This window comes from Grosmannia clavigera (genome assembly GCF_000143105.1).
Source record: "Grosmannia clavigera kw1407 unplaced genomic scaffold GCSC_173, whole genome shotgun sequence".
NCBI lineage: Eukaryota > Fungi > Ascomycota > Sordariomycetes > Ophiostomatales > Ophiostomataceae > Leptographium > Leptographium clavigerum.
In genome coordinates, this window is record NW_014040765.1 from 1,209,835 (window position 1) to 1,237,517 (window position 27,683).

At 57.8% G+C, this 27,683-nt stretch overlaps 8 protein-coding genes across 8 annotated transcripts; 3 read left to right on the top strand and 5 right to left on the bottom strand.

The window, feature by feature from the left end:
- Positions 1-1,633: 1,633 nt before the first annotated feature.
- On the bottom strand, positions 1,634-2,767 carry CMQ_7163 (uncharacterized protein; the record flags this gene model as incomplete). Its single annotated transcript, XM_014314168.1, has 1 exon — positions 1,634-2,767. One exon carries the CDS (start codon positions 2,765-2,767, stop codon positions 1,634-1,636), a length of 1,134 nt encoding a protein of 377 aa, XP_014169643.1.
- Positions 2,768-3,266: 499 nt separating this feature from the next.
- Positions 3,267-3,933, top strand: CMQ_7530 (dihydrofolate reductase; the record flags this gene model as incomplete). The annotated part of the gene is made up of 2 exons (XM_014314535.1): positions 3,267-3,407; positions 3,457-3,933. 2 exons carry the CDS (start codon positions 3,267-3,269, stop codon positions 3,931-3,933), a joined length of 618 nt encoding a protein of 205 aa, XP_014170010.1.
- Positions 3,934-3,993: 60 nt separating this feature from the next.
- Positions 3,994-6,635, bottom strand: CMQ_7050 (beta-ketoacyl synthase; the record flags this gene model as incomplete). Its single annotated transcript, XM_014314055.1, has 4 exons — positions 3,994-4,559; positions 4,708-4,929; positions 4,988-5,208; positions 5,356-6,635. The coding sequence occupies 4 exons, from the start codon at positions 6,633-6,635 to the stop codon at positions 3,994-3,996; spliced, it is 2,289 nt and encodes a 762-aa protein (XP_014169530.1).
- A 500-nt stretch (positions 6,636-7,135) lies between these two features.
- Positions 7,136-9,802, top strand: CMQ_7270 (small oligopeptide transporter; the record flags this gene model as incomplete). Its single annotated transcript, XM_014314275.1, has 4 exons — positions 7,136-7,931; positions 7,984-8,738; positions 8,809-9,256; positions 9,315-9,802. 4 exons carry the CDS (start codon positions 7,136-7,138, stop codon positions 9,800-9,802), a joined length of 2,487 nt encoding a protein of 828 aa, XP_014169750.1.
- Positions 9,803-10,417: 615 nt separating this feature from the next.
- On the bottom strand, positions 10,418-13,176 carry CMQ_7391 (uncharacterized protein; the record flags this gene model as incomplete). The annotated part of the gene is made up of 6 exons (XM_014314396.1): positions 10,418-11,426; positions 11,516-11,883; positions 11,954-12,072; positions 12,317-12,671; positions 12,833-12,942; positions 13,116-13,176. The coding sequence occupies 6 exons, from the start codon at positions 13,174-13,176 to the stop codon at positions 10,418-10,420; spliced, it is 2,022 nt and encodes a 673-aa protein (XP_014169871.1).
- A 3,306-nt stretch (positions 13,177-16,482) lies between these two features.
- Positions 16,483-22,196, bottom strand: CMQ_7306 (filamentation protein; the record flags this gene model as incomplete). Its single annotated transcript, XM_014314311.1, has 4 exons — positions 16,483-17,750; positions 18,381-18,987; positions 19,075-21,929; positions 22,010-22,196. The coding sequence occupies 4 exons, from the start codon at positions 22,194-22,196 to the stop codon at positions 16,483-16,485; spliced, it is 4,917 nt and encodes a 1,638-aa protein (XP_014169786.1).
- A 638-nt stretch (positions 22,197-22,834) lies between these two features.
- On the top strand, positions 22,835-25,215 carry CMQ_7341 (uncharacterized protein; the record flags this gene model as incomplete). The annotated part of the gene is made up of 2 exons (XM_014314346.1): positions 22,835-23,170; positions 23,236-25,215. The coding sequence occupies 2 exons, from the start codon at positions 22,835-22,837 to the stop codon at positions 25,213-25,215; spliced, it is 2,316 nt and encodes a 771-aa protein (XP_014169821.1).
- Positions 25,216-25,545: 330 nt separating this feature from the next.
- On the bottom strand, positions 25,546-26,451 carry CMQ_7075 (ww domain containing protein; the record flags this gene model as incomplete). Its single annotated transcript, XM_014314080.1, has 1 exon — positions 25,546-26,451. One exon carries the CDS (start codon positions 26,449-26,451, stop codon positions 25,546-25,548), a length of 906 nt encoding a protein of 301 aa, XP_014169555.1.
- Positions 26,452-27,683: the final 1,232 nt, after the last annotated feature.

Consider the following 27,683-nt stretch of genomic DNA (forward strand, 5'->3'; position numbering starts at 1 on the left):
TGGCAGTTCGGCGGGATCTGCATGTCTCTCTAGTTCAGACACACTGGGCACCTGTCACCGTTGAAGGCTGGCTATGCTTGAGACTTGCTTTGATGCTGTCTAACCTCTGTCAATCTGTCTACGGACATTTTTGGGGGCGCCGATCTCGGCTAGAACACTCGTTGCATGGCCGTGCAATTCTCGACCTGCCCGTCTGATATCGAAGATGACCTGATCGATGTGGTGCAGCCAGCTGGGACTGCAGCTTGGAACGACCAGCTTGCGTGTGCGTTGCGCAGCGTACAGCGCTTCGGCAGTGTCATGGGACAGAGAACCAGAGGGCACTGCCATGGAAAGTTTTGGCTGGCGGTTACATGCAATGGTTGCCTTGATTTTGGCTCCGTTTTGTCTTTTCGTGTAACGCTCTTGAGCACTGTTCACCTGTCCTTGCTAACATGCTGCTAACGATGCCATCTTCTCGCATATTTTTTTGGAAGAGAACACGCGGCTTGTGTTTCCCTGCAGGCATGGCCACACCCTGTGTTCTTTCTAGCTCGCCATGTAGCTCTATGGCTTCTTGCATTGTTCGAGTACACAAGAGGCTTTCTCGGCCATGCATGATTGCTACAAAAGCTACAAAAAGCTACGACATGTGAAATGTGCGCACGACGTCAGATACACTTTGTTACCTTTGTGCAAGGCTTCCATCTTGATATTACACGGCATGTGAACGGCCGTGCTACGGCTACACGTATGCTTTAAGGAAGGCGGCTAGGCCAGAAGCATGTTCCGAAACATTCCGGGTGGTCTTTTAATTATTTCAGACATTTTAGAAGCTGTCCTTCTAAACTCCATCCTACCTCGCTGTTTCTGTGGTTTCGCTCAGTCGAAACCGCCGTGCCTTGGTGCGAGGAAACAAGAGCGATTAGCAATCCCCGTTCATGTGTTAAATACAACCCGTTGACAGAGCAGGGCTAAGGAAAATATTGCCGTGTGCATGCTCTGACGCCTGGATGAGATGTGGGAATTACAAAATGATGCCTTTGTTATTTCAAGACTATTATAAGAAGTTCATCAGAATGTGTACCCTCCCAGAGTAGAGGACAAGAGTCATGCATTCAATAAGCTACGTAGGTATACAGGTATATACGAAGGACCGAATCTTACGGCTTCCCCGACAATCTGACAAGGCTGACGGGCTAAAAGGACCACTAAGAAATGACACGGGCGAACACAGATGCCGAACGCGGCGGTTTCTGTGTCCGACGTCCTTGGTTTGCTTACGCACACGTGCGCACACGTACGCACGCAAGTATGCACTCGTCTGACTCTGACCGACACAGCGATGACGACTACACGGGTCCGCATTCTTCACTTGGCGTAAGTGTCCGTATAACAGCAGCCGGAAAACCCGACTTCACATTCTACGACCTAGACCCAGACAAGCTCGTAAGCTCTGACCGAGCCACAATACGGCCATCGGATCTGGCCGGAGCTGTGACCTGTGACCGACAGTTGGGAGAGGATGGTCTGTCTTTAACCGCCAAGTGCTCAAGCATGTGAAGACGGAAGAGATGGATATATCGATTGAGGTCATTTCCCATTTTGTCAAACCGGATTCATAACGTACACGTGGCGAGCTAGCAGGCCGCAGCTACAGCTGTCCCTCTTTGATGGTAACGAGTCGGTCGAGGGCGCGGCCATTCTCGAGCGCCCAGCCGCCGGTGACGTCGAGCTTATACTTCTGGCCGTCGACGTCGACGGGCACGAAGCCCTCGCGAGAAAAGGCGCGACGGACGCCAACCCAGGCGACGCGGGCACCCTGCCAGGCGTGGCGGAAGGGCGCGGTCATCAGGTGGTTCATCTCGTACTCGTGGGATTTTTTGCGGCGCTCCTCTTCGGCGCGACGGGCGAGAACGCGTTCGTAGCCGGTAGAAGGGGAAGCAGCACCGCCGGAAGTGGCAGCGGCCTCGGGGGCCTCGACGCCAATGCGCTCGCCCTCGAGGCCAAAGGAGACGAGGCGGAACGGGATAGACATCGCGACCGGCTGGACGTAGAGCTTGCGAGCCGGCAAGACCGGAAGCATGCGGCCGATCTCGACCTCGAGGAAGACGGGCGCGGGCGTGCTGCTGCCGGCAGCCTTGGCCGCCTTGGCGGCGAAGTTGGGCCCAGCTAGGGCAGCGATGCGTGAGGCCGGCACAGCGTGAATCGACCGGATGATGCGGGCGCCGCCGAGGATGAAGTAGCCGCCCAGACCGGCCATGACGACGCAGATGACGCCAAAAGCGTGCGGTACCCACCAGACCAAGTCCGGCGGCGGGCGCAGGTAGATGGACCAGTAGTTGACGATCGTGTAGCCGATGCAGAACATACCGGCGCTCGTGCACGACAGCCGGAACCAGAAGTGCGATGGTGCCTCGTACAGGAGCGTGGGAGCGGCCCGGCGGCCGAGCTGGTCGGCAAACGTGCGGATGGCGGCAGCGGTGGAGGAAGAGGTGGAGCTGGCAGCAGGCGGAGGCGGAAGCGGTGAGCGGCGTGCAGTCCCAGATGGAGGCGGAGGTGGCGGTGCTGCCTTGACCTTGGGTCTTGCTCGCTGTGCCGCTCGCGGGCAGAAGGACGAGAAGAGCTGGCAGCCCGGAGAGGACGGTAGCAGCAGCCGAGTGGCTGATGCGGACGAGTGAGCCGATTTATAAATCATGCCGGCAGACCCAGCTCGGGGCTGGCAAGGCGAGCGCAGAGCGGCCATGCCATGACCCAAACCGGCGAGGCCCCTCGAGAAAGACACCATCCCGGTCGGCGAGGCGGCTTCTGCAGTCGTCAGTCGGACGAGTTAAACACGCAGACAATAACAACAACAAAGAAAAACCGCTGGTCTGCCCTGGGGTGCTGCTCAAAAGGCAATGGACAACCGCAGTAGAGCTGTGTGCAGCGGGTAACGTGAAAAAATGAAGCTAAATGTCTGCTCTTTTTTACCCAAAAAGTCTGGCGATCGTTGGAGTTCAAGTGGACCCACTTAACGCGCCTGCCACAAACAACTGGAAGCGACGAAGGCTCTTGCACCTGCTGTGGTTACGAGGCCAATGCCGTTGTTCAGTTTCTAGGCGCAACTTCTGGACAACCAAGGAAGAGACTACCTACAGTACGGAGTACTGAAGGAGATCAGGTCGTGCCTAGCCGATAACAAATCACGTGACACATACTGCAAGCACAAATCGGCCAAGTTAGTGCTTGGTAGATGCAGATTCCTCATTTTGTCACGACCCAAAGCACTCCCGGTTGATTTGACTATGGGACCCTCACCGCTCGAGCTGACCCTTGTGGTCGCGGCCACGGCGCGTGACATGGGCATCGGAGCCGCTGGCGGGCTGCCGTGGACGGGCCTGCGCAAGGAGATGGCGTATTTTGCGCGAGTGACCAAGAGGGGCGAGGTGGGTGCGCATCTCTGTGCGTGATGACTTTGGCTGACCGTGCGTGCAGGGGAACGCGGTGATCATGGGGCGCCGCACGTGGGACAGCATTCCGGTCAAGTTCCGGCCGCTGCGAGGGCGGCTGAACGTGGTGATCAGCCGGTCGTTTGCGGCGGGCGTGGCCAAGGAGCCAGAGGGCGGGCCAGAGATGGGCCCAGTCGAGGCATCGTCGCTAGAGGCGGCGCTGGACTACCTGCGGGGACAGCCAGGCAGCAGCCGGGTGTTTGTGATTGGCGGAGCGCAGATCTACGCGGCAGCGCTGAATCTAGCCGAAGCACGGCGTGTGCTGCTGACGCGCGTGACGACAGACTTTGACTGCGACACACACTTCCCGGTCGTGCTGGGGGGGACAGAGGGCAGAGAGACGGGGTGGCAGCGACGAAGCCGCGAAGAGCACAGCCGGTGGATCGGCGAGGAGGTGCCGGAAGGCCCGCAGACGGAGAGCGGAACAGAGTACGAGTTTCAGATGTGGGAGAGAGTAGATTAGGCATAGCGTCCGGTATATGTACAAGTTTTCCCTGGTTCTTCTCTTGTTCTCTCGGCCTTCCTATGCCGTCGCTGCCTGCTCTTCTTCTGCGACGGCCGGCTCTGCTGGCAGGACCTGAGCCAGCAGGGCGGCCAGCTCGCGCGAGGCCGGCGCGTCGACGGCGGCCAGGTGTGCGGTGGGCGGCGGCCAGGCGAAGATGCCGCTGCCGCCATGTAGCACCAGAGTTTCGTCGGGCATGCGGTCGAGCAGAGCAAAGGAGCGGCGCATCCAGGCGACAACGGCGGCGAGGGCGCGCAGGTCGGCGTCGGGCCGGGCCTTGAACAGGTTGCGCCACAGAGCCGAGGCCAGGACGGCATCGCTGCGCACGAGACCCTCGTCGTAGGCGACGATGATGCCGCGCCAGGTCATAAAGAGGTCCTGCAGGTGACGCTGGCGCAGGCCGCGCGAGCTGATGTGGTGAACGCGGTCCATGCGGTCCTCGGCCTCCTGGAAAAAGTGGTCCGTGATCATGGACTGCCAAAGCTGGTATGTCTCCTTGTCGAAGCAGCGCAGCCGTGTGACGACGAGGTACATGTGCAGCATCGTCACCTGGGACCAGGAGCTGAAGGAGGGCATGAGGCCAAAGTCTGTGATTAGTCAGCATTTCAATTCTTTTTCTTTCCTCTTCTGTTCCGTCTCTCTCTCTCTCTCTCTCTTAAAACGTTCCTCTGCGCTCTCACACCTCTATTATCACACCCCACCATCACATCTCACCATTACACCTCCCTCACTCACCATCGTGCCACATCCCCCCTCCCACGCCAATCTCTTCGCCGTCCTCCGTCGTTGGCACGGCATCGTCACGTCGGAGCTCCTCGGGGATCTCGTAGGCGGCCTGCCGCGAGCACTTTTGGTAGATCTGCCGCGTCACACCAAAGGCGCCGTACGGCTCGACGGTTCTCCGCATAGCCTGGCGCGCCATGTCGCCCAGACGGCCGGTGATGCTCGCATTGGGTGCTGTCGTGTGTAGATTGTGGGCCACAGCCTGACTGGCCCGTCGTAGCCGTGGTCGTACCGGCGCCTGTGTGGATGCTGCTGCCGACGGCTGTGGTGTCTGATGGAGAGGCCGGAGGCGTGTCTGTCTGGCGCCGGCTGCTGCTGCGGCCGTCGTGGTCGGACGAGCGCAGCGCGAGAGCAGGCCGGCAGATGACCGACAGCCTGGACAGGACATTGCGTGACCGGCAGGAACAGGTTGCGGTTGCTGTGGTGGTCGCTGGCTGCTGCTGGCTCAAACGGCTACGTCGTGATGGAAAGGAAAATTGCACGCAAAAAAAGGTAAGAGATTGGCGATAAGAAAAATGGGAAGCGGATAAATGCGTAGGTGGTCACGTGACTGCTTCTTTCAGAGGGAATTGGTCCAACCAGCGAACCGACCATGGCTACGGGACAGCCGAGAAGACGAGGGAGGCATTGGTGCCGCCGAAGCCAAAGCTGTTGGTGAGGGCGACGCGAACGTGTTTGTCCTGGGCCTGGCCGGGGACGAAGTTGAAGGCGGGACCGACGTCGGGATGTTGCAGATTGACGGTCGGAGGGACGAGGCGGTCGGTGATGGCGAGGACGGCGAAGAGGGCCTCGAGAGCGCCGGCAGCACCGAGTAGATGGCCGACAGCGGCCTTGGTGCTGCTGACGGTGACGGCAGCGAGGTCGAGGACGTGGTCCTGGCGCATGAGGGAGGCGATAGCGGCAGCCTCAGCGGCGTCGCCGATGCGAGTGCCGGTGGCGTGAGCATTGACATAGTCGACATCGCGAGGACGAAGGCCGGCGGTCTGGAGGGCGCGACGCATGGCGCGCAGGGCGCCAGCGCCGTCAGGTCGGGGGGCAGTCATGTGGTGAGCGTCGCCGGAGCAGCCGTAGCCGCGCAGCTCGGCATAGATGGGAGCGCCGCGGGCGCGCGCATGATCGAGGTCCTCGAGCAGCAGGACGGCGGCGCCCTCGGCGACGACAAAGCCGTCGCGGTCGCGGTCAAAAGGCCGACAGCAGGACGTGCTGAGCGAGCGAGCACGGCCGAAGCCGGCCAGGGTCAGCGGATGGATGCAGGCTTCAGCGCCACCGGCCACCATGACATCGGCATCGCCGAGGGCAATGAAGCGGGCAGCATCGCCGATGGCATGCGCACCGGTCGTGCAGGCCGTCGCGACCGCATGGTTGGGACCCTGGAAGCCGTGTCGCATGGCCACGTGACCGGCCGCCATATTGATGAGAATCCGCGGCACAAACAGCGGCGACACGCGGCGGTAGCCTCCCTCGCCCGCCAGCGCCACGCTCGTCTCGTACACGTCTGACAGGTTGCCGATGCCGCTGCCGATACACACACCCGTCGTTTCGCCGCCTGTCGGTCCTGCCTCGACGCCCGTCCAGCGCCCCTGCACCAGCGCCATCTCGGCCGCTGCCACTGCAAACTGCGCAAACCGTGATGTTCGTCGCTGCTCCGCCGCCGCCAGCCAGTCTGATGCTGCCCACACACTCTTCGCTACACCATCAGGCCCCTCCGGCACTGCGCCCGCCAGCGTGCTCGGCAGCTGCGCCCACTGCGCCGTCGGCTCCCGGTCGCCCACGTCGCCGATCCCTGACTCGCCCGCCACCAGCCGCTGCCATGTCGGTCGCACGCCCACACCCAGTGGCGTCACTGCCCCCATTCCCGTCACTACCACCCGTCGCAGCATGCTGAGTCCGGTCCGGCGGCTGCGTTGAGGGATGCTGCAGAAGCTGCTGCTGCATCTGGTTGCAGACGTTGTTAGCGCTGTTTGTGTTGTACATCGTATGAACATATATACATACATATCTTATGTGTATCTTATCTGATTCGTATGGAGCTAACCAATACTATACTAGTGTCTAACACACACACACACTAACCCCTGATGGAAACGACGCAACTGGCTCTATTCAGCACCGAGAACGGACAGCTTCGCACCTGCCTTGTGTTGGGCAAAGCTCTGGCTGATCTGTCCATTCTGCTTTTTTTGTCCGTTGTGTTCCTGTGAAGCTTGAGTTCTTTGGATATTTCATACGCACACTTTTCATTCGACGATTACGCCTATCGGTAGCATCCATGTTCTGTTGTCCGATCTGACTTTCTAGTCGGCGTCTGGTAGAGGGATCGACCCTCCCACAGGACTGCCTCGTTCCTACAGTCTCGCTCGCCGCCTTGACTTCCTCTTCTATGGCAGGCCAGAAGGGGAGCCGTGATGGTATGGTGTCGCCATCTGCCGGTGGTCACGACCCGGACTCAGCCGCAGACGACACGCAAGTCCAGTCCAAGGCTGGCCGCGCGCACCGTCTCTCGGCCTGGGGCGAGTCTGCCGCCGGCATGGCCCACGATGCATTGCATCACGCACGTGACGACGACGACGATGGGTCCGAGTACGAGCTGCTGCTGGACCCAAACCTGCCGGAGGAGTATGGGCCAGGCTTCGACGACGCCGAGGCCAAGGTGGGCGAGGATGGCGAGGAAGGCGAGGACGACCAGAACCTCATTTCGTCCTCGGTTCCCGACGACTCGCCGTATCCCGAAGTTCGTGCGGCCGTTCGCAACTTTGACGAGGATGTGCCGTGCAACACGGTACGGGCCTGGACCATCGGACTCTCGCTCGTCGTCGTTGGTGCGTCCATGAACACGCTCTTCTCGCTGCGACAGCCGTCGATCAGCATCGGGACGCTGGTGGCCCAGATCGTCGCCTGGCCACTGGGCCACGGCTGGGCTCGTGTCATGCCACGTCGTCGCTTCCGCACCTGTGGTCTCGTCTGGTCGCTCAATCCGGGACCCTTTACCATCAAGGAACACGCCATCATCGTCGTCATGGCCGGCGTCTCCTTCTCTGTCGCCTACGCCACCGACATCATCCTGGCCCAGATCGTCTTCTACAAGCAGGACTTTGGCCTCATCTTTCAGCTGCTAATGGTCGTCTCGTCGCAGTCCTTGGGCTACGGCATTGCCGGTCTGATGCGCAAGTTTTTAGGTGAGCACTCCCTCGGCCTGTTTCCGGCCTCCTCCTCCTGGCTGACCCCCAGTCTATCCCGCCGCCATGATCTGGCCCGGAAACCTCGTCGCCGTCTCGGTCATGAACGCCATGTACGAGCAGTCGCCCAAGGCCGACCCATCCATCCTCGGTGGCTCTATACCGCGCTATCGCTGGTTCGCCTACGTTACCCTGGCCGCTGCCGCCTACTACTTTGTGCCCGGCTTCCTCGCCCAGTTCCTCAGCGTCCTGGCCGTGCCCACCTTTCTCGCCCCCGACAGCATCATCGTCAACCAGCTCTTCGGCGGCCAGACCGGCCTCTCGCTGCTGCCTCTGACCCTCGACTGGACCCAGATCGCTGGCTTCGTCGGCTCCCCCCTGATTCCGCCTTGGCACGCCATCGCCAACACCCTCATCGGCGTCGTCGTCTTCTACATGTTTGGCGCCATCCTGCTGCACTACTCCAACGTCTGGTACGGCCACTTCCTTCCGATCAGCGATTCCGCCACCTACGACAACACTGGCGCTGCCTACAACGTCAGCCGCGTCCTGACCGCCCAATTCACCCTCGACGAACCCGCCTACCGCGCCTACTCGCCCCTCTTCCTCAGCACCACCTTTGCCATCTCCTACGGGCTCTCTTTTGCCGCTATCGCCTCGCTACTCGTCTACACGTACCTACACCACAGCGGCACCATCTGGCGTCAGTACCGCAACAGCACCAACGAGAAGCCCGACGTGCACATGCGCCTGATGCAGCGCTACAAAGAGGCCCCGAGCTGGTGGTATTTCTCTCTGTTTGTGTTGGTGAGTTGTTTTTTTTCCTTTCCTTCCTTTCTTTCTCTCTTCCTTCTTCTCTCTTCCTCTCACACTACAGATGCTCGTCCTCGGCTTCATCACCATCCTCGCTTATCCTACCAACCTGACCTGGTGGGCTTTCCTCCTGGCCGTCGTCATCTCCTTCGCCTTCGCCCTGCCCATCGGCATCATTCAGGCCGTCACCAACAACCAGATCGGCCTTAATGTCCTGACCGAGTTCATCTACGGCTACATCCAACCTGGCCGTCCGCTGGCCCTCATGCTCTTTAAAACCTACGGCTACATCACCATGTCCCAGGCCCTCACTTTTGTCGGCGACCTCAAGTTTGGCCACTACATGAAGATCCCTCCCCGCACCATGTTCATGGCCCAAGTTGTCGCCACCACCTTTGCCTGCTTCATCCAGGTCGCCGTCCTCAACTTTGCCCTGCAGAACATTGAGCACGTGTGCGAACGCGACCAGCCCGACCACTTTACCTGTCCGGGCGGCCGCGTCTTCTTTTCCGGTGAGTTCTTCGTGCCGGCTTTGTTCATCACCATCCTTCTGCTGACTAATCTCTCCAGCCTCGGTCATCTGGGGCCTGCTCGGCCCTGCCCGCATCTTCTCGCCCGGCCAGATCTACGCCGGCCTGTTCGTCTTCTTCATCCTCGGCGCCATCGTGCCCATCGCTATCTACTACGCCGCCCGTCGCTGGCCGCGATCGCCCGCTAAGTTTCTCATGGCGCCGCTCATCTTTGGCGGATCCGGGTCGATCCCGCCGGCCACGCCGCTCAACTATCTCAGCTGGGGCATCGTCGGCTTCATCTTCCAGTATTGGATACGCAAGCGCCACTTTGCCTGGTGGAGTCGTCTCAACTTTTTGACCTCCTCGGCCCTCGACCTGGGCCTCGCCCTGAGCACCCTGGTCATCTTCTTCGCCTTCACCCTCAACGACATCAACGCGCCCGACTGGTGGGGAAACTCCATCGTCACGAGCACCATGGACTACAAGGACACCGCCGTCCTGAAGACCGTGACGCCCGGTGAGTTCTTTGGGCCGACCGCCTGGTAGAGCTTTCCCCTGTTAGATTTTTACGCCATATCGCTTATTTACGGGCCCTTGGCCTGTTCTTGGATCTTTGGTTTTTTGGAGTAGTGTAACATAGAAGGGGCCTTGTTCAATGTAGAGACGCGAAGCCCGTAGCGTCCAGTGCATCTACCATGTTCCAAATTCAGCTTGCTTTCTCATTCCGTGGCTGACGACCTCATTTCGGGATTGTGATGTAGGGGCCATGTTCGTCGACGAAAGCGGAAAGAGCCGGGAGTCTGGGTCCTTTCCTTCCTGAGTTACTGTGTTGTACTTGCCTCTTTCAATGTCGGGTGTCTGCTCTCGGATATGGCTCGCTTGTGACGCAGCTGTTTGTCGCACTGGACGAAACCCTCCAGCAGGACTCTGTCTTCGCCGTCAAGGCTTCCCTGGCGGTAGCCTTTCGCAGCTGAACGGCGACCGTCAGGCCCGCTGGGTGCTCACTACAATGTTTATCTGACACCCAAGACGAGTGTGGCAGAAGCTGGGCCTGAGAAGATATAACAATTTACTGGGACAGATAGCTCGTTGGTTGTGTCACGTGCGTGGATAATATCAAAGAGCCTCCATTCACCATGAGATACACAATCTTCCATCTCCCTATTCAGTGTCAGTCGTCCGGTACAATGAAACATCGTGCGGCATCGTCGTTCCGCTGGCACTAGGCCCTGTCGTATTCCACCCTCCGGCACAGATACTCGCGTGCATGGTGTAGTCGGAGTAGACGGGCTGAAGTGGAGGATGCGGCGGGGTCTTGGGCACGTCATCTCTCTCAAATCTTCCCGTGCTCTGAGGAGTTGGAAACTCGCAGTTGGCGCCAAGGACAAGACGCTGTGGCGTTCCTGGAGAGAATGATGAGACAGCTGCAACAACCGTGTCCGCAGTGCTACTACCCCCGCGTTCAACTTCCGTCCCTTCGCCACCAGACCAGTCGTAGAGACACTCAAAGTCGAGATCATCTGTGTCTGTATCCAACGTCTCAGTCGGACCGCTGCCGACCGGTTCATATATGCTGCCATCCAGGTGCTGCTGCCCCTGGCGATATGTCGGCGGCTTTGGGGCTAGAGGTATTGGCGGATGCCCTTCTGAAGATAGAGGCTGAACAGTTGTCGCTCCAAAGTGCCCCGTCGGACCACTATGTGACTCTTGACTAGGTGTCAGCACTTGTGTATTACGTGGAGCACCTGTCCCCACCCCATATGCCGCCACAGACTCGTTCCGCAACGGATGACTCCGGCTTTGAGACTGAAAACTATACCAAGGGCATGGAACCGAGCTGTTTCTGCCTCTCCTGTCCTGCCAGTGACTGCTTCCACCGGCTTCAGAGTTGTCCATGGTAGAAACTGAGGCTCTGGCAAGAATGCTACAAAACGGTTCTGCGCTGTCGTTGCCAACCCCCATATGATACGAATACCGAGACGGGTTGATGCTTCCCGTGGCTGCAACCCCGTCATTCGCCTGCTTCAAGACAACATCTTGGAGGGCGCGTAAGATCCACAAGAGCCGTGCAGCCTGCTGATCGTTCGTCGAGAAGTATTCCATAATGGAGATCGCCTTCTTGATCGCCACTCCGTAGCTCGGCGTGTAGAATAGGACCACAAATTCGTTGCTCATTATGAGCAGAGCCGCAGTGAACAAAAAATACCTTTCGGAGAATCAGGACGACGTATCGGAGAAGATGGCGAGCCAGAAACTTACATCACGAAGGGGTTTCTTTGAGGGAGGCACATCGCCTCACGGGCACTTTGGACCATCGAAATCGTCTGGTAGGAGGCTGCCACACAGACCTCCGAGAACTTCTCTGTGCGTGCACGTGGCTGCGACGGAACGGGCCCTCGATGGTCTTTCTGTATCAGGAAGAGAAAGAAGGGCCGTGTGAGCAGGATGATAGAGTGATAATGTAGCAGGTTGACATGCAGTACAGCCAACCCGTGTTTGTGGGCGTGTGAGGGATATCCGCTGTTGATGTTGTTGTGCAGGGCAGGCTGCTTAAGGCGTTGCCAGCGTAAGCAGTCAGGCAGATTCTGTGTCCACGAGTCGCATTGCTGTCGAATGTCGCGGATGACCTGGGTGGAAACTCGTTGTTTTGAATACACTTCTTTGAAGGATAGTGCCAACGATGTGGCTGCTGCGTACAGATGCGTTCATTCCGTGGGAATGCACCTGCTCTTCTGGAGACTCTGCTGAAAACGAAGCAGCAGTGAAGCCAGCGGCCGACGGCATGCAATGTTCAATGTCGTCTTGTAGGGCTGCTTCTGTACACTCGTCATTGTTTATGGCCGTCGGACGTCCCAGCGATGCGGATATAAACCGGTCAAGCACATACAGTGTTTTCCACATGCTGCAACGCACTTTCATATCACGGCTCTGAAAGGGCGCCATCGGTTCCTTTCGATGTAGACCAAGAGCAATGGCCAACCTCACAGCCATGCCTTGTTTCCATTAGTAAGGCTCGGCCTGTGGAAGAAGCAGTCCTATGACGAAGCAGTAAACACCAACCGTGGTAAGCAAATGCAGCATTCCGCTTAGATACGGATAGCATGTAGACGGACATCAGCGAGAGGGCTTGGATGGACCAGAAATCTGCGTCCTCAAAGCCGTTTAACGGGTCGCCGAGACGTTTGGCGCTTCGAAAGAACAGCTCGGCTTGCTCGTCTGCATTCCCACCGCGCAGGTGGCGAATGACGGCCTCTTCCCTCGTCCCGGGCTCTGGCGTTGCCATCACCAGACCAATGGCGAAGGTGAGAAAAAGCAGGCAAAGGAAGTGGTTGTTGGCAGAAAGCGGGTTCGAATAACACGTGTCGAAGTCTTCGCGAAATCTTTGCTTATCGAAGATGTCGACCAGGCCGATGGTCTGGAGACAGGTTAGCATACGGACCAGACAGCATGTCACAAATGGATCTTAGTATCAATCACATTTGCAAAATACGATTTCACCAGTATCTCAGCTGTCATTCGGTCAGCTAGCTGGCACGGAGGCTGTGCATTTGGCGGTAGTGATATGACCGTCTCTACGATTTTCTCCTTGTAGGTATCGCCTGTGAAATCGGACACGCCGTTGATGCTCTCAACCATGCGGCGAAACAAGTTGAGGTAGGACAGTGTCGCCGAATCCCCAATGTACACTAACATAAGAACACATGTTCAGCGCGCTTCGAAACGGATAAAGAGCGAAGAGTATTGAACAGCAGGATTCTCACAGAGACGCCCAGTTTCGTCTTGCAGCATCCTTGCAGTAGGAGCAAAAACAGTCTCCTCCTCTACTGTGCCGATGGTTTTGTTCGGAGACGGCCCATACTGAGCGCCCTCGTTTGTAACGTGCTGTCTACGGTCGCCGAATTCGTATCCGCCTCTGCCATTGTGAGGGATGACTGGCCGACGACGGCTCAAGATAGATGAGTCCACGTCAAAAGCCAAGGGTTCCCTACCACTCCGGTGGCATGGTAGCTCTCCCCTGTCGCCCAGAGGATTGGATGGAAATATGGTATGTCCATGTGTCGGCAGTATTTCCTGATTCTCGTCGCCTGTCCAGACTTTCCTTGCAGCTCTGTATAAACAATCCGTTTTTTTCTTTGTGCATAATAGGCATGGCTTCTGACCATTACACTGCTCGATAAACAAGTCAGCTCTCCGACAACCGTACAGCAGGTATAGGGAATTTGGTAAAAGCAACAGTGTAGTGGGTGGACGGTGGCTTCTTTCTTGATTGGGCGTAATGCATGCCTGCAGGGTCAGAAAGCTGCAGACGGTGGAAACTCCTGTCGGGGATGGTTTGCTTGATTACCCAAAATAGTCGATGGGGTGGTCCACGTAGAGATTAAGAAAACCAAGTCTTAGCAGCGGATAACAGAACAACACGTACCTTTTGTTTACGCCTTTTGCAGGTATCGCAAGCTCTGGCAGTTCGTCGACGCTGATGCTCAGGGACCTTTGGGCGACTCATATTGGGCTGTTTCCCACATTAACAAATAAATTGGATTATTCTGGGTAAGTATATGGGACGGAATGATGATAGAATGCAAGTATCTGGACACAGAATTGTCGAGTAGATTTCTGGCTATTTTTGCCTTCTGACAGTGTAAAGCTTGGGCAAGCCTGGCAAAGTAAAAATCGGTATGGGTTGAAACTCAGGGAGGGTAAAGGCAATAGAGAGTCACGCCCGTCATGAAATTGTGCCGCGATGTAGATCAGGTCGAGCTAGCTCAGGGAAGTGTTCTGGAACGTTGCTCAGATTGTTACAGCAGGTCGGATTGTGCCAGAGTTGGGCCAGGTGGGGGAGAAAGCTTATCCAGACCAGGCACTGCTACTCTTCACCCACAGGCTGATCTGGTTCAGAAGAGACTGGTGTTCGATAATACGACAAGTCGTTTTTCGCTTGGCTAATATGGCAATTTCCCGGTAGACTGGGCCGAGAAAGTAATACACGACTTTCCATCGAGCAACCTAGACTGCGCCTATTGGTATTAGAATTGACCAACTCAGTTAGTAGGTATGAAGTCTAAAGAGAGTTGACACAATAATATGAGGGCTAGAGGTTTTCGAAGTACAGACCTGGGGTTTATAAACAGCGACTGCTGTAAAGGGGAGGATAGGCAACAGGTAACAATTTTGGTTTCCAAACCACACACCGGTTTTATGACAGAACAGAGGCGCGAGAACATAAGTACCAGCAGAATTACGATTCAGAGAGTTCTGCCTGGTTGATATTGACAGACTCCTATCCCAAGGGGTGTGGTAGGTAGAGCTAGCGTAAGCCCTCCGGCTCAATCCCCACGACCGATACATGTTGACGACGAACGTTCTGGTGGTGGTGGGAGGTGAGATAGGAATGGATGGGGGGCAGACGCCAGCCTGCAGGGTGATAGGAAAGGAAGCACTCCATTTGCTGCTTCTGCAAGAGGCCTGTTTGGTTGTAGTTGGACTTGGCAGTGGTCGAAACAAGTCATAGAATTGTTGGTGCCAGGTTGCATTATTCTACCCCCGGGCATGTCATCTGTGACGAGGGCTGCGTACAGCCTCGGTTGGGTGAATGTCCGTTGATAGACAACATGTCATGACAGGTTGATCCCTTCTTCGTGCCGTTCCCGGACGGCAACTCCACGCGCCATCCGATCCAATCCGGTGCTTTCATGGTACAGCCACTCAGCCAACACGAGCGATGACGAGACCGGCAAGCATCTAAAAGGCAAGAATGCCGTTTAGTAGATTGAAGCGCGACCGGTGTACCAAGCACTGTGCCATCTTCCTGCACCTCGATCAGCCGCGTTTTACTTGACCCAACAGGAAGTGGGGGAAAAGCTGCAGGGAGGGAGATTATATGAGCGAGAAGCAAAACAGAGCCAGCCAACCGGAGGAGGCTAAAGAAAACCGGTGGGTAAATTTAGCTTGTATTCACACCATCTTTCTGCTGGTCTCTCCGTGTGTGGCCTCGTGGAGGAATAGCACAAGCGCAGTTTTATGTGTGTGACTGAGTTGGCTGCGAGAGCATTGGGTAGGACTCCATACACGCATCGGAACTGTATCTCATGGCAATCACGGGTGGTATTGTGATATAGGAAGGGCTGAATTGATCTAACAATTATAACAAACAAGAAAAAGGAGAAGGCGATGGAAGCGAGAGAAACGATGCTACAATATTTTTTGCATGCATACATTAGCTTCGTGTGACAACACCATGCCCGAACCGTTATAGAAGGTGTAAGGTCTATGGGCATGTACATATACACACGGGCTGCTTCCGTGTCAGGCAAGGAAATTGCTGCCTCGTGTGCCTAGGAAGGAGCGGATGGGGGAAGTACTTCTGTATAATACTGGCATTTTGCTTTGCCGTCTTGGCCTCATGCATCTCTTTGTTCAAGGCAAGAGGAGCTCCTGCAGGTAATATAATGGCATATTGGGCTGTTCATCAGAGATGCAGACATGCCTGACTCGGTCTGCGAGGTCGGACCTATCTTGTCGAAGCATCTATCTTTTCTCCCCCGGAGTCTGACATCCGGCTCCCTGAAAAGACGGGATGCCTTGCGTAGAACCTCCCAACATGTTCTTTACCGGTGGTGAAATCTTGATATAGGCTGACAGATTTCCCTTCGTTTTCGCGATAGTATTGTGATCCAACGTACAGGGTGGCACGCTGATAGCTTCCTTGAAACGGTCAGCGGTCAAGAAGACAGGGGTGTTGTTGCAGCTGACACCCCGTCCACAGCCTCATCCTCTAATTTGGGCGTCTATGGCGCCCCGGCGACTTTCACCCACCTTGCTGCTGTCCGGCCCAGTCTGCCTCTTCCACGTAACTTCGTACGCGGCCAGAGTCCAGATGTATGCCGGAAATAGACATGCAGGGCGTAACGCTCGTTGGTAGAAGCTCGTGCAGTAAAGAGTCTTGATGGGCAAACCGTCGTCTATTGGCCCTTGTCGTGTTCTTTTACGAAGACCCCGTCATAATCACTTTCCAGTCTTCCGTAGTCTTTGTCTGGATGCTCGAACGACAGAGTTATGTGCCAGATTCGTCCCTGTAAAGAATAAAAATGAGTCTTGAAAGGCTCGTCTTCCTCTTGCCGAGCTGAAAATCAAACAAAACATTACAAGCGTAAAACGACGACATGATTTGTATACATGAATGCTGGCCCCGTCTCCCTCCTTTCATCCTGTTCATTTCCGGCTGGTCCTCACAGCACCAGCCGACCGGGCTCGTTTTCCAGCACCACCTTGAGCCGTTCCAGAAAAACCTTTGCCCGCTTCTCCTCGGCCGTCGGCACGCTGAGGACGAAGAAGTTGGCCCCGGTCGACACGGCTGGCGGCGGCTGCAGCTGGCGGCTCCTGGGAGCCGGGGCTGCCTTGCTGCTGCCGGTAAGGATGTCGATCACGTCGACAGCCGGCGTCTTGGCCTTCGGCTTGGTCGAGGCGGAGGCGGGCGGCAGCGCCGAGACCTGAGGGCGGTAGTGGCCGCGGGTGAGGTTCGGCGTCTTGCTGCTGCTGGCGACGCCCACAATCTCGTCAAAGAGCTGTGCGGCCGACGGAGCCGGAGCCGGGCCAGCACGGGGCAGCGCGTCGTTGGCCACGTCGGTAGCCCGCGCCACAAACGTCGACACGGGCATGAATACGCCCAGCGACGCCTGGATCTTCTCCTGGACCTCGACGACGGCGGCCAGCGACACGGGAAGCGAGACCAGCGTGGTGGCTGGGGGAGGAGGGGTGGTGATGGCTGCTGCTGCTGCTGCTGCTGGGGCTGCTGCAGAAACTGGGACTGCTGGCTTCGGTGCCGCTACCGCTGCCGGCCGCAGAACGATGTTGCTGAGATCGAGGTGGGACAGGGCCTTTTGGCGGGCAGCCACGTCGGCCGGCGCGGAGGCCGGGATCTGGCCCATAAAGGCGAGCACGTCACCCTTGAGCAGACGGCCACCGGGACCGGTGGGCGTAGCCTGGCTGACGATGGTGGCCTGGTCGAGGCCGTGCTCCCGGATCAGATGCTCGACCGACGGGAGAAGCGGGTATTTCTGCGGGGGGTTGGACGTGGACCGGGAGGTCGTGGTGGCAGACGATGCGGAAGAGGCGGAAGAGGCGGAAGAGGCGGATGAGGCGGATGAGGCGGACGCTGAAGACCCGCTCTTGCTCGCCGAGGCCGATACCGACTCGTCCGGCGGCAGCTCTAGGCTGGCCAGGTCGTCCTCGGCCTCGGCCAGCACGCCGATGCGGGTGCCCACCTTGATGCCCTTGGTGCCGTTTGGCTGCAGGATCTTGAAGACCTGGCCGTCTTCCTGGGCCTCGACGTCCATCGATGCCTTGTCGGTCTCAATCTCCAGCAACACGTCGCCGGCTGCAAACCGGTCACCCTCCTTGACCTGCCATGTCGCAATGTTGCCCTCCGTCATCGTCGGCGAAAGCGCCGGCATCGTAAAGTTTTGCGCCACGGCATAGCGGGCACTGGTGCGGAAGCCTGTTGAGGCAGGTATGCCAGATCAGTCCCTGCTCTCTCTCTCTCTCTTCTCTCTCTCACATCCCCTCCTCCCGTCCGCATCCTGCCTCACCTCGCGCTGGTCGCATCAAGCTCCGTCCGGCCAGCCTGGCTGATAGACGACCTGCTGCCGCAAGACTCGCCATTTGTGCTTTGGAGTGGGGAGATCCGGAATTGATTCTCTTCCAAATCCACAAACGGGCCACTTCTCGACAGCTGCTCTCAACTACGGAGACAGTGGAAATGCTCAATGGCCGACTGTCTGCTCCGGTCCTGGTGGCGTGGTTGGGTGGTCTCGAGGGGAAAAAATAGTCGAATTATCGCGCGAAATCGGGAGACGATGGAGCGAGAGCTAGCTTGCGCCGGAGCTCTGCATAAGAGCTCCGTTGGGGATGCGAATTTCCTTTCCGATAGGTGTGCACAGACCACCCATGGACTGTAGAACGCCGTTCATTATTACTAATCGTATCCCACCACCACTACTATCACCACTATTGATTCAATATCCAGTATTATATTTCCTCCAAAATGTCTTCCCCTTCAAGCCAGCTCTATCACACACGCTCGCTCGCTCGCTCCCTTCTCCTTTCCAACTTCACAGAATGTAATTACCTGTAGCAGCACCGCTCCACGGACGCACGGCTGCTGCCTCTTCCAGCTCCACGCACCACCACAAAGCTTCCTTGGCCTTGTCCAGCTGCCCGCTCTCTTCGTGTGCACGGGCTAGCACGAACCATGCCTCTGCGTTGTTCCACGCGCTTCCCAGCTTCGTCAGACCAGACAGGAGGGCGTAGGCACGGTCGCGTGCAGCCAGACGGTCAACCAGAGGCAGAGAAGTCACCTGGTAGGGCGGAGCGAGCTCTTCGTCCTGGTGGGCTCCCTCGCAGAAAGCGGACTTCTTTGCACCACCAGACGTATCCGTGTCAAACTTTGGCCGGACCACCAGACCCAGCGGCTGCGAAGGGAGCGAGGCTGGACCGTTCTCCTCCTTGCCCTCTCCATGTTTGCTGTTGGAGATCCGCTTTGGGAACATGCTGCCGTCGGCGAGCTCCAGTCTCGGGATGGCCGGCAATGGGAGCAGCTTCTCACTATAGACGTCGAGGAGAATGTTGGAGAGCCCGATGATGGCACCCGGGTGGTCGGGGAAGTGCGTCAGGGCGGACTCGAAGTCGAGACGGGCAGCGTAAGCCGAGTCCCCGATCAGAGACAGCTGGCCCATCTTGAGGCACAGTCAGTACATTGTACATGGTGATCATAAGAGCAAACAATAGAAAGGAGATAAGACGGAAAGAAGGCTGTCACGTACCTCGGTCCAGACGTCTGCCCAGAGTTCGTCAATGCTCTTCTTCCCGGCCCAGCCTGCATCTCTGGACGAGATGCTGCTGCAGGAACCAGTACCGCTACCAGCGACCGCATCATTCGATCCGTCCCGGCCAAGCGACTCGACCAGCTTCTGCGCCTCAGCCACCGCGCCCTTGGCGTCGTCGATCATATCGGCGCGCCGATAGAAGCCGGCTATCATCAGCCAGACCTCGATGAGAATCGTGTTTCGGCGCCGCCCTTCAAAGTCCTTGGAGAACTCGATCGGGGGCATCAGGGACGACGACGGCTCAATGTCGCCCAGGCCTGTCTCCTGCCCATCCTGGTTGCGCGTTCGGGCAGCATAGGCCATCGACTCGATCTGCGAAGCCTGCCGGCTCATCGAAACGGGCGGGCCGCCCGACGACGACAGTCGCCGTCTGCCGGTCGAAAACTGGTAGACCTCGGAGCCGTCGCGGCCATCGTCAACAGGCGTGAAGAGGGCGTCGCCGTCTGCAAGATCCGACTGGTGCGACACGGCGCCGCTGCTTGCCGCCCGCCGACGGCTGCCGCTGTGGTCCTTGCGGATGCTGTGCCGCTTCCCCGACTGGCTTCGGTGTCGCTGCCCGTTGCGGCTGGACGACCGATGAGACTGTCTGCCGCCGTCTCTGCTGTCGCTTGTCGTCTGCGGGTGCCCAGCTGCCGTACCCGAGTGCTTTGTGGTTGGGCGTCCATTCCGCTCGCCATTACGCCCAAACAGGCTGCCTCGGATGCTGCGCAGCGTGCCTGCCGAGCTCCTGGGCATGTCCGCCGTCTTGAGCTGCATCTTGGCCTCTGTCAGCTGCACCGGACCAAAGAGCCGCGTATACAGACTGAGCAGCTCCGAGCTGGCATTCACCGCCACCTTGGGGCTCTCCAGCACCTCGACAAGCGCCAGCTGCGTCATCTTGACCTCCAGGATCTTCTCTTTCTCAAAGTCGTCCATATCGTCGACAACACCCCGCGTGGAAGCAGTGCGCGTCTCGTCGCCGTTGGCTTCCGCCTCGTTCAGGTGCTCGCTGCGGTATAGCGTCTCGCTGCCAAAGAGGATCGTCGGGTCCTTGAACTGCTCAAAGGCACCTTCGCACGCCCGCGCCGCCATGACGTAGTCCTGCCGAGCACTCATCAGAAGCGATAGCAGGTGCCACAACGGAATCATGGCGCGCTCTCGCCAGAAGACCCCGTTGAGCCGGTCCTGGTCGGCATCCGGCGTCTTGCTGGCAAGCAGAGCCCCCTTGACCACGTCAATGGCAGCGCTCAGCTCTCTCTGCTCGGCCAGCAAGAGGCCGAGGCAAAACACGCTCCGCAGGTTAGCCGACTTGCCAAACTCTGGCGACATGGATTTCCGCAGGCACCGCACCGCCTTTGCCTGGATGTCGGGGCGGATCCGCGGGTCGAATGTCATGCGTGCCCACTGCGCGTGTGCAAGCCCAACGGCCTGCCAGGACGCCGCGAGGACGCGTGGGGGCATGTCATTACCGCTGGTTCTGGCGACTAGGTTTGTCTGCGGCTGTGGGTGGGCTTCGTCGGCTTGCTCCGCCAGAACGTGACTGAGCTCGTGCAGGCACTGCTCCAGCTCCAGGCTCAGGCCGTGGGCCTTCTCAACAGCAGTCCGATCGCCAAACCGACACAGGACCATAATGCAGTGTGAGACGGCCTCAAGAACGGTGGCGTCGTCGTCCAGGCTCGGCTCGTCGTGGCCGGTCTTGGCAACGCGGGCCTTGCCCTTCTTGATGAGGCTCAGGTACGAGTCAAAGGCCTTGAAGGCCAGGTCAAACTCGGCAACGGAAAGATGGACGTTGGACAAGTGCCTCAAGATCGCCGTTGAGTGGTACGTCTTGGTCGCCGCACGGTAGAGAATCTCGAGTATTCCGCGGCTCAGCGCCTCCTTTCCACCCGGTCCCAGGTCCTGCGGCTGCCAGCCTCGGCTCTTCATGATGCACCAGTTCTGCATCACGAGGCGGACAAACTCTTCCACCTCTTCCCGCTCCTCATCGGCACGCGGAAAGGGCGTCTCGTCCAGAAGAAGAGCCTCATACGTCGCCTCGATCTTCTTTAGCTCAACACGCAGCTGGTCGCGGGCAGAGCGAGTGGGGGCATCGCCCGAGACGCCGGGAGCCAGTACGGCTGGGTACGGCAGGTCGTCCTCCACTAGCGCAGACAGAACGGCATAGTACTCAAACCATATCCTCCGGCGCGGGACAGAGCCGCGGAAGCCATGTCCTCCCGGCAAGGGAGCACCCTTGGCGCTGTCCCAGTACCGGGCCCACGATCGGAGGCTGACGAGGCAGTTGGGGTCCTGCAGGCTAACCTCGCCCTGCTCCAGCGTGTGGCTGAAGAGCATACAGAACTCGGTCAAGAACAGCTCCGACCAGTGGCGCAGCTGCTTCCGAGCCTGCTGGTCACTGTGCGCAGACGTGAGGCAGGCAAGACCTTCCTCGAAGATGGCCAGGGCCTCCTTTCGGTTGCCGTTGCGGGCGAGGCAGCTTGCGCGCAGATATGCGGCCCTGAGGGCGCAGACCCGCGTCCAGTCCGTTGGAGTATCCGACTGGCCCAGTTCCTGCTCGAGGCTTCTGGGCAGCCGACTAAAGGCCAGGTCGTACTCGCCCATGACCCAGTGCAGCCATCCGACGCAGACCTTTGCCTGATACCGGTCCTGGAGACGTCCATTCTCTTGCTCGATGACGGAAATCAGCTTCGGCAGCTGGACGGCAGCGTCCAGATTCCCAATAGGGGCGGGGGCGGTGTCAGATCGACTAGCAAGGGGGAGGTTGTGTGTCGCCTTGTCAATGGCATATTCGGTTTCGGCGGTCAGCGTGAGGCCTGTTTCCCACGAGGATAGTCAGCAACCGGTCTCAAGCAGGGTGGCCTCTGCAGGAGAGAAATAATAGGGAGTCACATACAGACGCGGTCGGGCGCATGCTTTCTGACCTTGCGGACAAATTCAGGCACCGCATCCCAGTTGCCCTCGCAGCGGGCCTCGTCGAGCTGCAAGGCATAGTTTGCTGCCTTTGCGAGAGAACGCTGCGGGTTGTCAGCACCAGCAGAACAGAGCAGGATTGCAGGGTCGAAGAAGAGACGCACACTCATCGTGTCTGTCGAAAAGGAGGGGGGGAGGACAGCAGCTAGAGGGCCGAGTGACGCAATCAAGAAAGAGGACGTAAATCCTAGGAGACAGTCGAGATCATCCTCTCGTGCTTTTTCGTTCAGGAAAGTCTCAAAATGCCGCAGCCAGAAGCAGCTCGACGAAACAGCAACTCCTAAATAGAGGCAAAGGATCCAGAGGTCGGTGTCGGTGGGCGGCCAAGAAGAAGGAGCGACTGGGCAAGCGGGCTGGGGTTGCGGTATCCCCTTTGCGCGCGAATCTGGTGGGCGGTGTCCTGGCAGTTTCCCCTGGAGACGGCCAGCCGACGCGATTGACACCGGTGGAGCTTCACGTCTGTCTACGGAGCACTCCAGCGCGGCCCAGTAATAAAATGCTATGTAATAAGAAGAAGGGCCCTCCAACGTGGGATCTTAGCGTCTTGGTAACCACCCCCAGAATTGTGGGCCCCGAAGCCCCAGAAAAAGTACGAGGACTCCGTAAATACTGAAAAAATCTACTATCGTTATCGTAGCTTTTTTTCCTTCCGAACCGGCTTCAAGAATCGCGGGGGGTATTCCTTTTTTTGTTGATTTCAACAGAATTCCTGGAGGTGTCATACGTCTGAACCAAAAGAGACCGTGTCATGTCTGTACCTGCAGACCTGCGGGTCTTGTGCCGAAAGCTGGTAGCAACAACACCTGGAGACTTGCCGGCCTTATGTCCTATTCTTGTAAACCACATCCTCAGATGTGGCAGTCCGCTGTCGGCCTCGGCCGAGCAGCACAACAAGAGCAGTTCCAGTGAGGCCTCTGTGCTCGTTCACAAGCTGAAGACCCAAGTCAATGCCCTCCTTCATGGGAAGAACGCTCATGGGCGCTTTGCTGGCATGGTCCTGGCCAAGGCCATCATAGACGTTGGCGGTTGGGAATGCTTACGAACATCCGAGAACTGGGTTCGCGGCCTATTGTCCATTCTGCAGGTATGTCGGCGACAATTCGCGTCTCTCTCACACTCAGAGTCCCCTTGAAGCTAACGGTCTCCAAGAGACCTGATCCGTTTGCCTCCAAAGAGTTGTGTGTGGTAGTCCTGGCAAGGATCTACACGTTGCTTCAGGAGTTCCCAACGCTGGTCCGCGAGATTGCCACCCCCACTGTCCCGTCGTTCGCAACGGCCTGTCTGCAGCTGCTGCGGCCAGCAGCTCCCGGGAAGCCTCCCAAGGCTCCTGCGAGCGTGATCGAGGCCGTGACCCGCGCGCTGGCCGCCCTGATTCCTCACTATCCGACGACACTGCGGCCGTTCAGCGTGCAGATCCGAAATGCCGTCCGCGCCTACGTGGCACCGACTGCCTCGGACAGCATGGTCGTCCCGCCCTCCCTCAGGCAGAGTTCTCGTCGTCTGCTGGTCCTCCTGCACTATACGGCTCCGAAGAACAACCACGCGGACGAGTGGTCCAAGCTGCTGAACGGCCTCATCCAGGACGTTCATGTCACGGCCGACCAGGTTTTCCGGGCGGTGCGGGAATCGACAGATCCGGGCTCGGAATACATGCCTGGCGAGGTGTCGTACGAAGGACTGCCAGAGGGTGGAAGCGACCTCTCCGACGACTTTCCTAGCTGGACGGGACTGCAGAGCGGCGCCGAGCGGCTGGCCGGCCTCCTGGACTCGATCACAGAGGTCTTTCGCTGCCCCACCAAGGCTTCCGTTGCCGTGCCGCTGGGGAGAATCTCGAGCCTTGTCTCCCGCATGTCGCTGGTCCTGCCTCCTGCTCCGGGCAGCAATGAGCGGGACCATTCGTCGCTGATCAATCCGAGCATCGGAAGGGACGAGAGGGACGAGCTCTGGAGTGCCCTGCCAGAGATACACGTTGCGGCCGTGGGCCTGCTACAGAGCGTGGCCAGGAGGATGGGTGCTCATGCCGTGCCTCTGGCGCCAGAAATGCTGGAGGATGCCGTGCGCATGTTTTCTTCCGATCACCACGTCCCGCTGATGCGGCAGGTGACTTTTTCACTGGTTCAGAGTCTTCTGCCGTCGGTTGGCCCTTCCATGTCCCGGGCTACTGTGGGCTCTCTGGGCGTCGTCGTGCACGCTTGCTGCCAGGACATTTTGGAGGCCTCGGGATTCGCGCAGCGGCAGGAAAAGAAGGACGTCGCTCCGGTTAAGAACGCCGTCAACATACCAAAGAATAAGCTGGCAACCGCCAACGCCGACCTCTTCTTGAACCCTAGCCAGGCCACCACCTCGTCGACCGCAGCCGCTTCCACATCCGAGTTGGAGGCGGCTCACCTGCGCGCGGCCCAGGACCTCCTGTCTTCCCTCCTGGCCCATCTTCCCCAGCAGCACGTCAGAAAGGCGGACCGGGCGCTCCTTGACCGCACCGCCATCCTCAGTGCCAACAAGGAGGCCATGCTGTCTAGCGTGTTGCATCCCTACGTCGACCGCAGCGGCCGGTACTTTGCCAACACCATCCCATTCCTTGCACGTGCTTTTCCAAACGATTTGGACTTGGAGGTCCTGCGAAGCAACCTGCGAACGGCACCCCACTACTTTGGCGACATCTTTGCGATGGCAGCTCCGGGCACTGTCAAGGACGAGGAGGACGGCGACAGTGACGAGGAAGTCGACGACGAGAGAGGACTGCTGTCCGGCCTGGATGCAGCCATCATGAACGGAGAAGAGGACGTGCTGATGGGTAACGGTGAGGACGGCCCGATGCCCGCGCCCTTAGACGGCGCCGGTGGCTTTGGCCTCCAGACTGCCTTTGCAGAACGGAGCAAGCCGGCCGACGAGGCAGCTGTCCAGCCGGCGACAGCTGTATTTGAGCCGCTGACGCTCAAGCGGAAGATTGAACAAGACGAGAATCTAGCCAGCACACCAAAGAGACCAGACACGAAGCAGACGACCCTGGACGCCGTCAACGACGGCAGCGACGCTGGTGACGATGACCAAGACAACGACAGCGATGGCAGCGTCCAGCTGGACATGGTTTTTGACGGCGAAGATGACGAGGAGAGCGGGAATGAGTAGACGCCGAAAAAGAGCCGCTAGTTTGGACATTTTGCAGAGATATAGAAGTAGAGCACAACAAAGTGTTATATTGACGGCCATGCCTTTACTCGTCCTCAGACTGTTTTATCAAGATTCTGTTCAGATATGCCAGTCTGACAATGAAACCTGTAATAGCAATAGTGCCGATAGCCAAAACCTCCCATTTCCTCCGACTTGCCCGCCACAAGAAAAACGCCGTCCCATGTTGATTATAAAAGCAGCCATTGCCTGATGTGAAGTGTAAAGTGTTAACTGTGAAATATACCGCACCGGCTTCCCCTCCCTCCTGCCTTGCCCCCTTTCTTCGCTTCAGTCCCGCAGCCAGGCCCGTCTCTTCTCTTCTTTTCGCACCCGTCTCTTCTCCTTGAAGGCCTTGAGCTCAGCCCTCGTCGGCTTCTTGCCGCTGCGCTCCGCTTTGAGGCTGCGCCCGTCGTGTGAGCTTGCGGCCGCATCCATGTCAAAGAAGGCGTTCATCTGTCGTCGCGCCTTGGCGTCGTGACTGAACTGTGACTCGCCTCGGCCGTCTGCATCCTCCACGCTGCCGCCGTTCAAGATCGCAGATGCCGCCGCTGCCGCTGCCGCAATGGCGGCGTCTTCGTCGGCTCCGTCCACAACGTCGCTCTTCGCGTCAGCCTCCGCGCTCAAGCCCTTGGCGTACCACGCGTTCGGGTCATAGTCGCCGTGGATGGCTGGGTTGTAGCCGCCGCTGGCTGCCACTGTCGCTGCGGCGGCTGCTGCTGCTTCGTCGGCCGTCGGCACCCGTGGGTTCTCCCACTGCGTCTGCTTGGTGAAGCGGTTGAAGAAGAACCAGGACTTGTGCTCTTCGCTCCACATTGGATCCCAGCCATCGTCCTCTTGCACCTCTGGCAGGGGCTCGTCCGGAAGAGGTGGCGGCGCAGCCGCATCCTCGCCTGCGGCTTCTGCGTCGGTATCGCTCGTGGCCTTTGCGCTGCCGTCTTTTGACTTCGCGTTTTCATCCTCGTCCTCGCCTTCGCTTACCTCTCCCCTCTCCTTGTGTTCCGTGCCGTTCTCGGACTGCTCGCTTTCGGCCGCAGCATCTTCGTGCGGGGGGGAGGACGATGTGCATGGCTGTGATTCCTCTGCCTGGCTTTTCGTTTCGGTGCGGCTCTCTTCGATCGCATTTGTGTCGTCTGGCTTTTGGTCTGCGTGTGCTTCGTCCATTGCCACGGCTCGATTCTCCAGAGATGGTGCCATGCTTCAGGCGCGTCGTAGTTCTCGGGTTCCTGGACTGTCCTGCCTAGAATGATCTCGATTTCCGCGCCTTTTTAAGTTACCAGCAAGCTATGTAAACTATATTGCCGTTAATGACGTGGTTTGCGCCCGGGATGTCCAAAAAAGCAATTCATGTGAAAAAGACTTCGTCATTCTCTCGAGACTCGTTGGCTAAGCTCTCGACTTACAAACAGGTGAAGCGAATGTGAGAGGACGAGTATAAGCAAAAATGGAAAGGAATCTTCCAAGCAGTAAGTTTTAAAATGGAACGAATCCTGAAAGTGGTCCAACATAGGCGAACGGTAGGGATGTCTGCTTGTCCGCTTGGTCTCTGTTTGTTTTGTTGGAGAGAAAAATAGACAGACGAAATAGCCGTGTCACGTGTTTTGTCACGCGGAATCCCGTCAATCAGCTTGCCTCGCTGGTTCATACCATGCCTCACAAACAGTCTGCGATGCAGGCATCTTAATTGCTAATGCCCTCGAGCTGGTTGCTTGCAGGGCCGACTTCAATTCAAGTCTCAGCCCTGTCTCTCCTGCTTTCATTCTGTGAACTTCCTCCTATTATTTCTAGACTCTAGTCACCGATTATGCTAGATGCAGTAAACAAATAGAATGAAGGATGTTTAAAGCAAGATAGCCATGTAAGATGCGCTTGTTGCTGTCGTCTAAATCTCTTGTCTTTTGTTAGCCCAAATGAAAGAGAGGGACTCAGCTTTGAGCAGGGAGCTTTTCTTTACCCTTCACTCCATCAACATAGCCAATGCTTCCCCTATTCGTACTCCGTTTGTCAGGTGTTCTACAGTCCGTCCTCAAAAATCATCGTAAGGTCACATCTATCGTCCCTCGGAGCTTTCATCTTACCGATTGTCTACGTCGTATATCGTCTCATCATGGACCATGACAGCGGCTCCCTGCGAACCAATAGGATCAATCCACCTATTATTGCTACCAGGACGGCCCTTTATAGCAATGTTACTGTGCTATATTTTTAGAAAACCGTTGTCGTTGTATAGGTCATCTTGTGAAATACCAATATTTTCGCTTATTAGGCTGTCAACGCCTCCGGCCACATTGTCATGCTTTTAGCAATCCGTACCAGATAGTTGGCATGCTATACAATATCGGTAACACCACGACCAGAGAGGCACGCTTTCTTCCCTTCCACAAATTGCGGTGCTGGACGGTGCAAGTAAGATACCTTACCAAATAGCC